We start from the raw sequence: 15,793 nt of genomic DNA on the forward strand, positions 1-15,793 counted from the left end.
TGACGCGCGCACACACACGTACACACACACACACGCACACACACACACGCACACACACGCACACACACACACACACACCACACACACACACACACACACACACACACACACACACACACACACACACACACACACACACACACACACACACACACACAGACACAGACACAGTCTGCGTGTAGAGCAGTAGTGAACACACACACATCAGTTAAATAACAAACACACGCGCCTGGCACACTGCAACCAAAGCAGTCCTATGGGACATGGGAGCGGTTGCCAGATCGCCACGGTAACGTAAGCCAAATTCAATTCTGACTTCACCTTTCACTCTGCTGGTTCCATTTGTTATAAAAACAAATAAACAGCAAGCGTGAAGTTGGACTCGACCAACTCCTGCCTCAACAAGAAATATCAGGCCCGGGCTGTGGAAGCAGGCTGCTTGAGAGACAGACACCCACAGGGCCGCATGTAAATCTGTGTTTATGTCCACAGACATAGTATTTATTTAACCAAAAGGAGAAAATCTAATTGTACACAAGGAGGATTATTCCTCCCAGAACCGTGTCGCCACGAGGGAGAAAAGGACTCTTTAGCCTTTCTTCAACAGACACTGTTTACATCAGCAGAGTGGAAAATCCCTCCGATGACAAACCTCTCCATCACAACATCTGTATCTAAACAGCCAAATCAATCTCGACCGACACTGCAAATTACCTCATGACAGATCCGAAAACATCTGCACTTGACATTACAGCAGAGGGATTTAGGTGTTATTTTATAATCTGATTTTAGTCTTCAAAAGGTATTTTTTTTTCTTTGTTCTCATTGAAAGTCAAGTCAATTGTGTGTGTGTGTGTGTGTGTGTGTGTGTGTGTGTGTGTGTGTGTGTATGTGTGTGTGTGTGTGTGTGTGTGTGTGTGTGTGTGTGTGTGTGTGCGTATGTAAAATTATAAATATGAATATATGTAGTAAGTAATTTTAAAATATTTTAATTTGTAAAAATGTGAATACAAGAACTATAATAATTTGTTCTGCAGTGTAGTTGAGTAAAAGTATAAAATAGTATAAAATGAAAATAAATGTACTTCAAAATTATAAAGTCTAGTTTTTGAATAAATATAATAACATAAAAATAAGCATAACTTTCCACCACTGTTTTAAATGTAACAAGTGGAGATGTGAAGTGCTTTAAGGCCGAGCACAAAAAGTCAAACAGAAAACTTTTTAGGAAGCAACGCACCAATAAAACTAATTTAAACACAATTCAGACTTTCACTGCAATAAAGGTGCAGATACGCATCGGTGGATAAAAACTGCTAAATTTTTCCACAAAACAAACAATACACCTGCTGCCTCCTCATTCTCACGCACCATCTCTCTCACACGGACACACACTTTGACACCACCCACCACATCACTACACATGCGTGCCTGACTCATGCCAACTGCAAATAGTAGCAAACCCGTTCATCTCGAGGTAGCACTCAACTCCTGTTGTGTTTGTGTGTGAGAGGAATGGGTGGGAAGGGAGAGAGGGAGGGAGGGAGGGAGGGAGGGGATGGAGGGGGGGCTGAGAGGGGGAGGAAGGTGTTTGAGAGTCTTACCTGGCAGCAAACCGCCCTCTGCGCTCTGTCTCACCTCTCCCTCCTGCCCTGGAAGAATTCTCTCCACAAAGCAAGGCATTTTCTCCACAACTGCTCTCTGCCAAGGCTCTGCTCTCTCTCTCTCCCCCCCCTCTCCCTCGGTGTCTCTCTCCCTCCCTCTCTCCTTCTCACTCCTTTCCCTCTTTCCCACTCTGTCCTCTTCTCCTGCTGTCTATCTCTCCTCCCTCCTTACCCTCCCCCTCTCTCCTTCTCACAGATGTCGAGGCTGTGCAAGTTTACCCACTTTACCAGTAGGGGTCCTTCATCGCCCTTCTCCACCCCACAGCCACATGGGGGAACAAAACACACACACACACACACACACACACACACACACACACACACACACACACACACACACACACACACACACACACACACACACACAGGCCCCAGGAAGAGAGCCACTTAACGGGCGCCCTCCTGTCACTGCTACAATGAGAGCCCTCCGCAGAGTATCACGGCTGTATGAGCTGTATGCATATGTGTGTGTGTGTGTGTGTGTGTGTGTGTGTGTGTGTGTGTGTGTGAGTGTGTGTGAAAGTGAGAGAGAGAGAGAGAGAGAGAGAGAGAGAGAGAGAGAGAGAGAGAGCGAGAGCAAGAGCGAGAGACAGAGAGACAGGTGTGAAGTGGGTGGTGTGCACCAGGACCTGGCACTTGTCCCTTTCCAGCCCTGTGCAGCCCTGTTGAGCAAGGCTCGGCCCTTGCTCCTGAAGTGTAGTACAGTAGTTGCTCACTCACACACAAAAAACACACACTCACGGGCATATGAGCACACAGATTGACTTACAGTGGATCCCTCAGCGCCAGCAGCCAGCGAGAGAGAGAGAGAGAGAGAGAGAGAGAGAGAGAGAGAGAGAGAGAGAGAGAGAGATTGTGGGCACACACACTTTTCACTCTTACTCTACACAGACACACACAGAACAACTGCTGCTGTTGACAGTGATAACGTGCTTTGTGCCGTGTGTGTGTGTGTGTGTGTGTGTGTGTGTGTGTGTGTGTGTGTGTGTGTGTGTGTGTGTGTGTGTGTGTGTGTGTGTGTGTGTGTGTGTGTGTGTGTGTGTGTGTGTGTGTGTGTGTGTGTGTGTGTGTGCATGTGCTTCAACACATAAACACACACACACATTCATACAAAAACTTACAGCAGATGCTTTTGCTCCGTTTTGTTTTTTTATAAAAAAAAAAAAGAGAAAACAGACTTCATTGACACTGGCATGTTAGATTTGAAGGCTCTTAGCCGGCGTACAGTGGGGAATTTCTAGTTTCTCTCCTACTTGTGTGGCACTTTTCACATTGCAATATCAATACTGGAGAATATTAGCTGTCCTGCTGAAGAATGTCAGATCTCATTTTGCCTTTGAGTGAGGGCAGATTCTCCTGAGTGAAGGAGAGGAAGGTGTAACTATTCGAGTTTATGTAAGTCTGTAATTATCTTTTGTGTGCAAAACATCTTAAAAGAGAAAAAAAAAATAACTAAATAAGACTGAAGTTGTGGTGTAAAAGTAGATAGAAGAGTTTGTCTACCTCGGCTGGCTTCAAACAAGAGAAAGGACGAACACTGGATGGAACTTGATCACACATTTTTATCAAATATTTCCCAACGTTTATGATGCTTTATAAAGCACTGATCCTGATCAGGATTATCTGCTATTAAAGTATGAGAACATTAATTATCAGGCCAAGCTTTGCGGGAGGACTTGTTTTTTCCATTTATTGCCTTCTGGAACAGGATATGGGTATCTGCACTGAAGACGTGATATCCCGGACCTGCTGTTGGTATCATTTGAACAGAGGGTGGATCACCTTTATTTTAGTCAAACAAAGCAAAATGGTAGTCACCACTTGACAGACAAGGCTCCAACGCCCAGTTAGGCTGCCTTCAAAACGTTGACAAAGAGTAATAAAGAAAATAGGATGTTAAGAGAGCAGGACACGGATGTTGAATAAAGCCAGCAGAAAGTGTACAAACTTAAAAGTCACGATAAGCTAATGAGGGAAACGGAGCTGTGCTTTTGGTTTACTCTTATCACTGTTTGCATCAGTAGAAAATCTCCCTTGACAGCAAGACTGAAATCAAATACAGGTTTTTAGGCATATGAGGGAAAGTCATTTGTATTTACAGGAAATAAGAACGATGCACTCGATCATTATTCCCTTGTTGTGCTAACCAGAACGCAGTCCCTGTATTAAATGTTGGAGGAGCAGCACAAGGACAAGTAAAACATACCTTAAATAGACTACAAATGAAGTCACTTAACACCCACTCGTTCCCTCGCCACCCCTTGCTCTGTCTGTCTTCAACAGAAAAAGCCTGTGTTTGACTATCTCCTTCTCTGGTTCATGGTTGTCTTTTGCTTTTTAAACAGGCACCTCGCCTCTCACAGCACAAGAACGGGCGCATTCCCCTTAAATGGCTCCTTTTGACAACTGATCTGTAAATACAGCCGGATCTGCAACTTCCCCCTTTTGCTCTCACTGCTTCACTTTCTCCCTTCTTGTCTTTGTGCTCTCTCTGTCTCTCTCTCTCTCTCCCTCTGCCCAAACTCCTGCCAGACACACACACACAAAACATGAAGGTCCCCCTGTGACCCTCCCCACCCACAAATTTTCACACACACACACACACACACACACACACACACACACACACACACACACACACACACACGCACGCACTGAAACACAACCATGCACACACATTTACCCCTACATCCCCCTCCCGACTTCCCCAACTCCATTCCCCCTGCCTCTATAAAAACACAAATATGCCATAACTCAAGCAGCGCCGCCACATAGCCTCCATCTTGCCCTGTACCAGGGAGGGGGAGGCCTCTCAGGAAGGTCACCAACAAATGGTTTTCCGATTCACTGCCCCTGAAATAATTTTGTGTATTAAAACCTGAATCTGCACTTTCTGGCCTGAAAGCTTTTCTAATTATTCTGGTGTCCTTGGGACAGACACGGATCCTTCACACGCCGGGGGAAACAAGCTATAGAGCAGCCACTACAGCCACAAACACCCCTCCACCACCCTCCCTCCCTCCCTCCCTCTCTATCCCTCCATCTCCCCACCTCCTCTCTCCTCTTTACAGCCACCCCCCCTCCCCAATCTGTTTTCAAAGCGTGTCTGTCCTTTATTAAATTGTTTTCTTTTCCACATTATCAGTTGCCATGGAGACCTCATCTCTCGGATTATTTGAATTTCATTATATCTATTGATTTGGGAGCATTTCATCTTTTTTATTGTTTTTCTGTCAATTTTCGAAACGAATAACCATCTAATTTGCGTCAGCGCTGATTACGTTCGTCCCTCAATAGAGGTCGGCAGCTGCGCCGGGGAAACAAATCAATGGAAAAACATCATAAAACTCGAAAGTACAATCAACCAGGATATGGGTGACATTCCGTGGTTGCTGAAACGAAGTCATCAAAAAATATATACTTTTTTTCCTGCGCCTCTGCATGTGTGGGGGAGCAGTGAGGAGGACACATATGTGTCTGGGCAGATATATTACTATATTTCAGCAGATAATATACTATGGTAAATTTCCATACTGATAACAGCCCCTCCCTGCCTGACCAAAACAAAAAAAAAAAATGCTTACTGTATCTAAATAATTTATGCAATTTTAGCATTTCTATATAAATTTTTTAATAAGCTGCTTGGAGCAAAGTGGCCATTAACAAAACACACAGCTGTCCAATGGGCTAAGCCCAGCAGATCAATTGCACTTTTTTATGACATGATAAAATGCTTTTAAAGCAATTTACACAAATATGGAAAAAATGACTTCATGGGCTTCATTTATTCATAAGAACTTGTATTAGGGGAAAAAAAAAAAATCTTACAAAAGCCAGACAGGAGATCGTCCCGGTCCTAACTGGAACGGACTTGCTGCCCTCTCTACAAGGACATAAAGTTTCATTACTGATGCACGCAGTCAAAGGCAATTTAGCAAACACAGTGTGCAAAAGAAAACATCAGCATATTGCAAGTGTTCCTGTATTAGGCGGACCTTGCATGTTGTTTTCCAATTTTTATTCATTTTTGTGGGGGCAGGGTGGGGGGAGTGGGGGGTGATGGATTTTTTTTTTTTTCCCTCCCCCTGCCCAGTGTCACCCTGACCCAAAGCCAAGGGGAGGTATCCTCAGTTACAGGGATGTGCACTCTCTGGCCCAAGCCAAACCATGCGCCATACAACAGGAGCCTTGCAGCAGGACAAATGTGTAAAACCCAACTTCAGCTGCTCGGTGACATACAGAACATGCTACTCATTATGTGAAAAAACAGGCCCGCAAATATTTCAGTGGATCTGATCATTTAGCATTTTAGTGCAGGCACGCACGCACACACGCACGCACACACACACACACACACACACACACACACACACACACACACACACATTTGGCACATGAGTATGGGGGATGGAGGGGAGTGGGGGTTAAGGGGGGCGGGGGGGCATTTGGAGGCTAATCTTGTTTCATAGCATCCTCTTCATGTGCCGACAATGTGCCTGAGCTGCTGCTGCTACGAAATGCTGCTGCTGAAGGCCCCATGTTTGCAACACATGTCAACATTTGACAAAGCATTACTTTTCCCCCCAACAATATTCTCCTGCTCAGCCCTCCGAAATGAGGGCGCTAACAAATTAGCTTTTTATGTTTATTTGTGTGTGGGTGTGTCAAAGAGGGGGGGGGGGGGGGAGAGAGAAAGGGAGATCTCATTTTCTAAGGCACCAGTTCTCAACTCTAGACAGGGAGGGAGAGAGAAAGACGGAGAGACAAAGAGAGCGAGAAAGAAAGAAAAGGCTGAATGTTTTGGAGTCACGATTCTTCTCCTGATTGCCCTAGCTGTCTCGGTTGTGCAAAACATGACCCTCCCCTCCCTCAGCCACGACAGAAACACGGGCGACTGGATAAACAGTATTTTATGCAGTGACTAGATGAATCGCCAGACAGTAATTACAGTCTTCCTCTCGCCCCAACAAAACTCTACTGTACAGGCTCTTTCTCTGACACCAAACTGCAGTAGCACACACTGCAAAACTGCAGGTGTGTGACATGTTTGTCAATGCTTCTCCCAACTAGATAAATATAAATATTAGACCCTGTAACAACAATGAGACGCTCTCTGCCGCTTTCAGTGATGTGTTAATAATGTGTGGCTGAAAGAGGACTTGTTGTGTGGACGGACGATGTTATCATGTGCAGTCAAACGTTGTCGGAGCTGGCTTTGTAGAGAAAGTTTGGTGATTTTTTTTTCTGCTATCCTTGCAGTTTGGGCTTTCCTCTCCTCGATGTGACAAAAATAACACGCTTGTGTCCCAAACTAAACATTCCCACACAGTGGCTGGTAGTCCGCTGCTAGGTCGCTGACACCAACATGCGCGCCGCACAGTCAACTCGGTCTTGACACAATATTTAAAACAGATCTGAACATGAGGTGCTGACAAATTCTCTCTGCAAAGAGGCTAATTTTGTTCATGTGATGTTGACACCGGTTCAAATTTGAAAAGATCACTCCTATGTCGGCTACGAGTTGGTGATGAGAGCAGTGAAACACACTCAGACACTCTTACTCTATACTGATTCATCCGGTCAGACCGTGCCCCAAAAGTGGTGCAGTAAACCATGTTGTCAATGTCCGAGCTCTAAAAAGCACAATTACAGAGGACCTCGACTGAATAATTTAAAGAGCATAATTACTGACCTCTATCCAAATTCCTCTGAAAGGTACATTAAGATATAGAAAAGCACTGGAGGTGGAAGTGGAACTGAGGGGGGAGAGAGAGAGTGCGTCTCCCCAGGCCTCCCTAATGCACTATCCTGCTGTACTCTAACTTCCTGTGGACCCCTAATGTGCCCGCTGCTCGCTGGCCTGATGAAGACTACAGTTAATGAGGCCCCTGTTTCTGAAATGAAGTATCTCTGAAACCATCAACATGCATTACTATCAAGCCGCCACCCCCCGCCAAACCACATGTATATACACACAAACACACCAACACGGTCACCGTCCCAAACCAGTGTGCGCACATGGACACAGCCTTCCCCACCTTTTAGAGCCACCACGGCTTCTGCTAAACAGGACCAGACTGGGTGAAGGGTGGGGGAGTGTTTTTTTTTTTTGGTAACTGTCCCTCAGGGGGCTATCAGTGAACCGGGCAGCCGTCACTGCTGGTGTCCCTGGTTCTCAATTGACAACCAGGGTCTGACAGATTAGCAGCTAGTCGAGAGCAGTCCACGGCTGAGGACACAATTAAAATAATCACTTTTTTTTTCCTTTTTTTATTTGGCTGCATGTATGTGACTGAGTAGTGCTGGATTTGAAAAAAAGCATCACAAGCATTTGTACTGTATGCGTGTGTGCGCGCGTGTGCGCGTGTGTGTGTGTGTGTGTGTGTGTGTGTGTGTGTGTGTGTATGTGTGCGTGTGTGTGTGTGTGTGTGCACTGGGGGGTCGTTTAGAGCTGGCAGCAGGCTTGGGGAGGCTACAGCGAGATGAGGCCCTTTTAATTAAAAGAAAATATTTGTGTTTGCGTACTATCGCTGTTGGAACCTGGAACAATTCAGAGAATTCTGGCTGTTAAATGACTTGCTCTTTAAAGTGATTTGGGGTATTTCAAATCCTCTTTGCATACATGCATTTTTAAAATTTCAATTATGCCATGCATTTTTTCAGAGAAGCACTATATTTTGGTTCTTTACTGACATTTGTTTTTTCCTGAGATAAATGACCACATTCTTGTTCTTTTAAAAGCAATTTAAGGAAAAAATTCCTTCATGATGAACTTATTTATCTGCAGCAGGGTTCTCGGTCTCTGCTGTATTTCAACCAGCAAGGATAGAGGGCACTGAAATAATTAGGCGACTTCTGCAACATCCTGAATGCCAAGGACAGGTGGATTAAAGTATTAAAACAATCGCATTTCAGTCTTGAAATAGTCCTGTGCACGACTCAGCACCATGCGCATCCGTTCAAGTTCAGCTGCCAGCTCCATAACGCCACAGGAGAGGGCTAGAAAAAAAAAAAAAAAAGCCCAATCCCATTAGCTAGCGTACATCTCAGCAGACCTGCTGGAAACGTGAGCAAATCTCAGTGAGGTTTATCCCTCAAAGCTCTCAGATGATAATACGATACAAACGACACAGAAATCTTCTCTGTGATCGCACAGCCAATTTGGGTTTCCCCATTTGTGTTAGAATCTGGTGCTTTCAAAATGAAACAGAAGGGACTGAAGCAGGCGCCTCTGCACCCGAGGAGACATTTTAACTACTCTCCTCCAATTGGAGGCAAGAGAACGGAGCTCCCTACATTAGGAGAAGGAAATGATTTAAAACAAAGGTGAAGACACGAGTTCACATTTTATTCTATTTACAGTGCAACATTAACAAGGAAAGGAAAGTGGTTGGAAGTGCTGGTTCAGTAAAACATCCGGGTGAGTGATTCTCAATTTAATAAGGGATGTTTAACAAAATTGTGCTTCGACAATCAGAGACTTAAAAATAGTATCAAAAAGGATTGTTCTGCAAAATGTGTAAAATGCAACCAGATTATGACTGCAGTCACATTTTAATAATGTAAAAGAGTGATTAAAGGTATTTAAATTATTTTAAAAACTTTATCAGTGAGCTTGTTCTTATCTGATCAGAGACTGAAGCACTTTCTTTAGAGAGAGCAGATTTATTTCATCAGCATCAACTGACCAGTTCAGTAAACTGAAGCACTTAGACATCTGACAGGACAACCACAAAGATAAGTGCAAAATATATACATCAATTTAAAAAAAACAACAACTCAGTATCTAGAAAATTGGTGATACAGTGCTTTTAATTTAATTTTTCGTGTGTAGATACGATGTACACAAGCAGTGAAAATACCCCCTTTTTAAACAACTATAATTAAGGTGAGCTCTTTGATGAAATCTAAGCCTCTTAGCCCACCTCCAGCCATCTGTGGCTCTACTATTGGAGCTGGGGAGGGTTCACCCTGTTGCCTTCTGTAAGGAACGGGGAAGAAATGAGTGTCGTCTATTCTCCAACTTAAAAGCACCAAAGTCAACCTGCTTTCACAGTCGTGCCATAGAGGAGGAATGAAACTCCTGTGACAGAAAACAAACAGGAAGCAGAGGGAGGAGAGAGAGAGAGAGAGAGAGAGAGAGAGAGAGAGAGAGAAAGAGAGAGAGAAACCCGTGCCCTTCACTCTCCCTCCGTAAAGACGCTCTTAACCAGGTCTGACAGCTAACAGCTCCTCGGCAATTGGGGTCAGTTAAAGGAAAAGTAGCTCAAGTTTTGTTGGGGCTTTGGCTTCATAGATGTTCAGGAGCCGCTGCCCACTGCAGCATCAAAGGGGATTATAGGGACAGGGCCATCTGCCATCTGCGCCAGAATAAGCGTGAGCCCTTTTATGTCCCCGCCTGTATGTTTGTGTGCGTGTGTTTGTGAAAGAAAGACAGTGAGGGAGAAAGACAGAGAATTCCTCATGTCTATGTACTTTTAACTTAAAGGGCAGCCGAGGTGTGGGGTGCAGGCCACACCAGAGCAGACAGCTAGTTTAAATCTGGGCAGGGGGCACTAAAGGTTAACATCATGCCTGTCAAGTATACCACTTTGATTCCAGTGCCAGTGTTAGAACTCCGTTAGAGCTCTGGGCAGGTTTTACACAATACAGACGTAAAGCAAGGGGATGTATGTTCCATGTTCGTCGGCAGCTTACTGAAAACACGAACCTACTCTAATCGTGAAGTCGGCCTTTTGTCATTCCGGCAAAACACAGAACTTGTTTTTGTTGTGGGTTCATTGAAACACGGTACCAACCCTGCTCCCCCTTTCACCGTTCTAATTTGTTTTGGGTCTTGTTCTTGGCCTCCGCCTGGGAATGTTTTCTGCTCTCAATAGTCTGCTACCTTTTAGCAGAGCCGCCCAGTGCTTGACCTACTGCCGACACTTATTTTCAGCACTCTAATTGTCGTTTAATCACGTATCAACCTGTCATTTAAAGACCCCCTTTTTTCAAGGGGGAACATTTGCATATGTTGTAAAACTAATTCCTATCGAAAGCTCCAGTGGCTGTGAAAGCGGACGCTCTGTCTCTCTCTTTTACTTTCACACCCATGTAGACACAGTTAAGCACAGGGGAGAATAAAACACCAACACACATAACAAAGTCTACAGTATCTCACCTTAACTGAAAAAAAACACATATAGGCAGACGCCATACCTGATATTCTCAATTCAGGTGGTTTTTATCACATTTGTTAACAGTGTGTGGTGACACGTAACGTGTTAGAATAGGGACAGCGACACGAATGATTCAGAGCACATGTACTAGTGTGAGCTAAAGCAAAGGTGACAGTGAATGTATAGTGTTATAGAGGAATCAATTAGAGTTAATAATGTATCACTTTTTCAAATGTTGCATTCATTTGTTCACACTTAGATAAAGCCACTGCAAAATAGGTTGTGCCGGGTTTGCCTGGCAGACTACACTACATTTACATTATCTCCCTTATACATCGAGGAGCCATGTTCCGCTTGAGTGGCGGCGGCAGAGTGTAGGGGGGGGGGGGGGGGGTGAAAATCATGTTTTTCAGGCCCAAGGAATGCCAGTCCTCAGGAGATCTCCCCCTCTAATTACAGAGCAGGAGAAAGACAGCTCTTTGTTCTACCTTTTATTACATTAATTGATAATACAGAGCTAGGGTGGAGCCATCTTATGGGGAGAGGAGGAGTGGATAGGGCCGGGATGAATTGAGGGGGATCCTTTGGGCAGATGAAGGTGGGTGAGAGGCTTTTGGAGCTGAGGTCCTATTTTCAGAGGACTCCTAATCCTGTTAGGGGCCCCGTTGGTGGCGCAGTCCTGGCGCTCGGCTTTCCCACAGGAGTGGTGGAAGCAGGGGCAGACTGTGGTGTGGTGGGTGAGAGTCCCGGCAGTGTTGTCTGGGCTCAGGCCTTAATTAACTGTCTCTTCAGGGGGTACTGAGGGCCACATTGAGAAGCTATGTCACAAACACCAGCAAGCACAGAGAACCTTTAAGAGGTAGTGGCATCTCACCCACTGTGGAATCACGGGAAGCTCTGTGGACCTTACATGTGGACCCCATGCAGCTCAAAGCTGTATAGATGTCGCAGGACATTAGCAGGGCTATTTTATGACTGGTTATTAGCTTAGCATAAACTGCACAGACGGTTGGTATTTTTCACAAAACAGCTATAGGATTATGGAAAAGAGGCACTTTCAAACACCAAAGGGAAAAAAAAAAAATCCTCAAAATCAGGATCATCTTTAAATATAATTTTTATGTTTATTTTTAAAAACCAAAAAAATCAATAAATTCTATTTCTATTTGTGCGGGATTGGCCAATCTTATTTGTCAGTGGTTAAGTAGCTGTAACAGGCTTTGTCATGGCTGTAATCTGCTTCTGCTTGTTTAGGGTAACTGCAGACAACAGAGGCTGAGAAGTGCTGCAACAGTGGCCAAAATGAGTCTGAATATGTTGCAGAGGCAATTAAACATTTTGGTGTGTGTGCACGCACACAACCGTGTCAGAGGTGCTAAGCCGGGCCAAACACGGCTCATTGAAATGTCCATCTTAAAGCCACCCAAGTTCCTCATCTCCCCCGCCCTCCAACAACCAAGATGCTTCAAGACTGTCAAAAGCATTTTCCACAAAGCTGAGGAGAGGGCAAGGGGAAAAAAAAGGGACCTGCCACTGTCACATGCATGCTTGCGCGTGCACACACACTTGCGAGGCTGTCAGGTAAATTAGATCTGAAAGCTGACAATTTCTGACCATATTTCCTTGATTATTTCAAACAAATGCACACCAGCCGCTCTAAGGAGATTAAAGTGACATAAAAGTCCCGAGTGGGAGGAGGGAGGGCAGAGAATCCAGGTCACCCCCATTTGTCCCCCTTGCCTGACAGCAGCTATATCGCTATCCAATCCAATAAAAGTCCCCCCCTCCTTTTGCTTTAATTAATTTTACAGCTAGCTTGCTTAATTACTTTCAATCAAAATCCTCTTGCCATCACAAAATTAGAAATGGTTCAACTCCATTAGTCTAAATTCTTCATTTACATACACAAAGACTGTCAGCTCTTGCTAAGCAAACGGCCTCCTGCTTGATGAGATTGTTTTTTTCCACACACTCTATCACTCTCTCAGTTACACATACGCATGCGACTGTGGTGTTAATTTTTTTGAAAGGAGAAAAGTAGCATTAAATTATTTGAGCCCCTTACTTAAGACATTCTCTGCCTGACCAGGGTTCAGGTAGCTGCGGTTCACATCATCCGAGGTTCTTCTGCAACTGGCTAAATTGATTACATCCACAACTCTGTCTGTGTGAAAAGACTGCTCCACTGCAAGCAATGTAGCACAAAATATATGCTGTATATAAGGAATAAACAGACTCAGTAAGGCCTTGTAAATGAAGCTAACTAGTTCTGCCCCTCCACATAGTTCCCCATTAATGTGGCTCCTTTGCGGCAGGGTGTCACTAGTCTCGACTACATTGTGGAACCTAGCGAGGCAATACAGCCAGTTGGCTGCTGTGAGCAAAGCAACTGGATTTTTCAGCGGGATGAGGCCCATGCCCTGCCGCCCAATCACTTCAACTTGGCACACAGGCATCCTCTCCATCACACACACACTGCCTAAGGCCTGCACATCATCAAGAATTAAGGACATGCAGATAGGGTTTGTGCACTGACCAAAGTGAAAATCCAGGCACACAAGCACATCGCCACGTGTACGTGCACACACATATACACTTCACACACACTACTAGTGCCATAATTAGGTCCCAAGATGAGGGCATTAAACTGGTGTAATGCACTCACTGCTGCAGCACACTACCACAAATTATATCGACACTAAACCTACACGCTCATCAGTGACACTTTCCTATTGCTTTTATTCCCCTATTCACGTGTCTGCTAGTCAGCAGGCCCAGTGGAAAACCACACAGTACAACATACTTTGATCTGCTGCGCTCACACTATTCTACAGATGCTTTTCTTTACAAAGGTGGAAAAAAATACAGCCTTTAAAATGAAAGAGGAAATTTCTGATCAGCTTGCCACAGTCTGGAAATACTTTAAAAATGATCCCCAACAAGTGACAAAAAAAAAAAGGGCCTCCATAATGGCTCATCTGGCTGAATACAATGCAGGTATGACCTGGCCCCTTTACTCTGTGCCTGCAACCACCGGTTTCCCTTGGCCTCTTTAACCAGTCCCCATTAAGACTGTTAATTATCCAAATCCATCATTCTTGGGGTAAATGAAGACTGCCTCTTTAATTCAATTTAATAGGATCATTTTCCAACTCACGTTCACTTTAGCCCCAGCTGCCCGCCCACTAGTCCCCCACTGTGTCTCCCCCACTGTATCTCTGACTCCTTTGGCTGAATCTTCTATGGTCTGGCTCGCTCCCATTGGTGGAAGGGGAGGGTGATGAAGGCTAAGGCTTGATGGCAGTGATGGGCCGACACGCTGTTGATCTCCCATGTCTTGTCTTGGCTCGGCTGGTGGCGAGCAGCAGTTCTGAGTTCCCAGTCTGCTGTGCACACTTCCTGCCTGCCGCACACAAACACTGACACGCACACAGGCTCACAGTACCAGCCATGTTCACCGGGGCTTAGCTAATCCTGTCACATCAGGCCACGTTGGCTGAGTTGAGGACTTTCGCAGCAACCCACCCTCTCCCCCCAAGACACACACACACACGCACACGCACGCACGCACACACACACACACACACACACACACACACACACACACACACACTGCTAACCACCACCTCCATGCACCTCCACACTTTGCCACCACTCCTTCACTCCTCTTAGTCTCTTTCTCTCTCTCTTACCTTTGTTCATTTCACAAGGTCATGGGTGGCTGACTACGGCATGCGAGTGGTGAGACGGGACAGCTGGGGACCTCTGTCTGTTCCAGCAGCACTAGTGGTGCTCATCTTATGGCTAATGCACAACACAAGTAAATACTGTGATATGTAATTCAAATGTATTTTTTGAATAAAAAGCAGTACTGTCCTTTTATTCCAACTTGGAAACTAGTTTGTGCCACCTCGCAGTCAATCCTGTATTGTAATCACATCAAAATAAAGTTTTATCTTTTTTAATTGTATGCTTATGAGTTGTTTTGATGATCACAGTTACTGTAAGAGACCGGCATGCGTGTCAGTTGTTATGATACCACGTCACTAAATCGTGTTTATAAAATATAGAGGTGTCATTTTGCCTTTTCTTGCCGTTATTGTGTCATAGTGGTATCAGGACCAAAACACATTTTGCATGCAACAATGGCGTGGCTGTGGAAACTGGACACTCATTTCTTCAATAGCTGCAGTATATCAAGACCGATTATGGCTGTTTTAGATTTTCATTACAGAGACCAGTCTGTGCTAAGGCTTGTTATTCCATCCATTAAGTTCAAATTATAAATGACATAAGAAGAAAAAAAATACAAAAAAATAGAATAACAATTACATGCTTTAAACAGAAAAGAAATGAATGAAGAAAAAAACATCACTGTCACAACTCTGTCCTTTAAATTCTCTGAGGAATTGGTTAACTATTAGCTCCTCTTATTCCATTATTCAGTGTGAGGGTAAATTTGCCCCCATTTCCACAGTACACACCCCCATCCCTCAGGATCAAGCAGTCTCAAGCGCACACATACACACAGTGCTCCCTTTACAATTTTCCCAGACTTTCATTTGAGACAGACTCTGTGAGAGTTTCAAATGATTTTAGCCATGATTTAATTTGGTTTGTTAAAGGGTGATGTCAGCACAATGGGAGACGAGCCTCTAAATCCACCACATTCACCCAAAATGCCCGGACGAGATAATCATTGGTGACGTCTACGAAAACACTTATTATATTTGCCCATCGCCTGGCTGAAGCTGTTAAAACTCATCAGTGTTATTCCCATTTTTTTTTCTCTGGGAAAGAGAAAAGAAAATAGCTCAACTTATAGTCAAAACTGTCACCCCTTTTAAAGAGACAGTGCAACATTGTTGTGGCTGTGGAAAGAGTTTATAAAAGGGATAAGGCAGGGCACAGGGCTATCGGGTATCTATTCAATACTCATTTGTTTGCACCCAATACTAATTAAATAAA

At 44.5% G+C, this 15,793-nt stretch overlaps 1 protein-coding gene across 9 annotated transcripts in view; it reads right to left on the reverse strand.

The window, feature by feature from the left end:
* casz1 (castor zinc finger 1) overlaps positions 1–15,793 on the reverse strand; it is a 168,347-nt gene that overhangs the window by 45,460 nt on the left and 107,094 nt on the right. For 6 of the 9 annotated variants that reach the window (XM_069140857.1, XM_069140859.1, XM_069140852.1 and 3 more), the window contains exon 1: positions 1,605–1,750. The exons of 2 other annotated variants lie outside the window; for them this stretch is intronic. In XM_069140857.1, the coding sequence (XP_068996958.1) occupies positions 1,605–1,683 (79 nt within the window). In that variant the 5' untranslated portion in view covers positions 1,684–1,750. Of the gene's footprint in view, positions 1–1,604; positions 1,751–14,517; positions 14,711–15,793 lie in introns of those variants that run through there. One more of the 9 variants, XM_069140854.1, reaches the window with a different exon arrangement.

This window comes from Embiotoca jacksoni, unplaced genomic scaffold, assembly GCF_022577435.1.
Source record: "Embiotoca jacksoni isolate LCO1_2020_lvr unplaced genomic scaffold, fEmbJac1.0.p SCAF_9, whole genome shotgun sequence".
NCBI classification, from domain to species: domain Eukaryota; kingdom Metazoa; phylum Chordata; class Actinopteri; family Embiotocidae; genus Embiotoca; species Embiotoca jacksoni.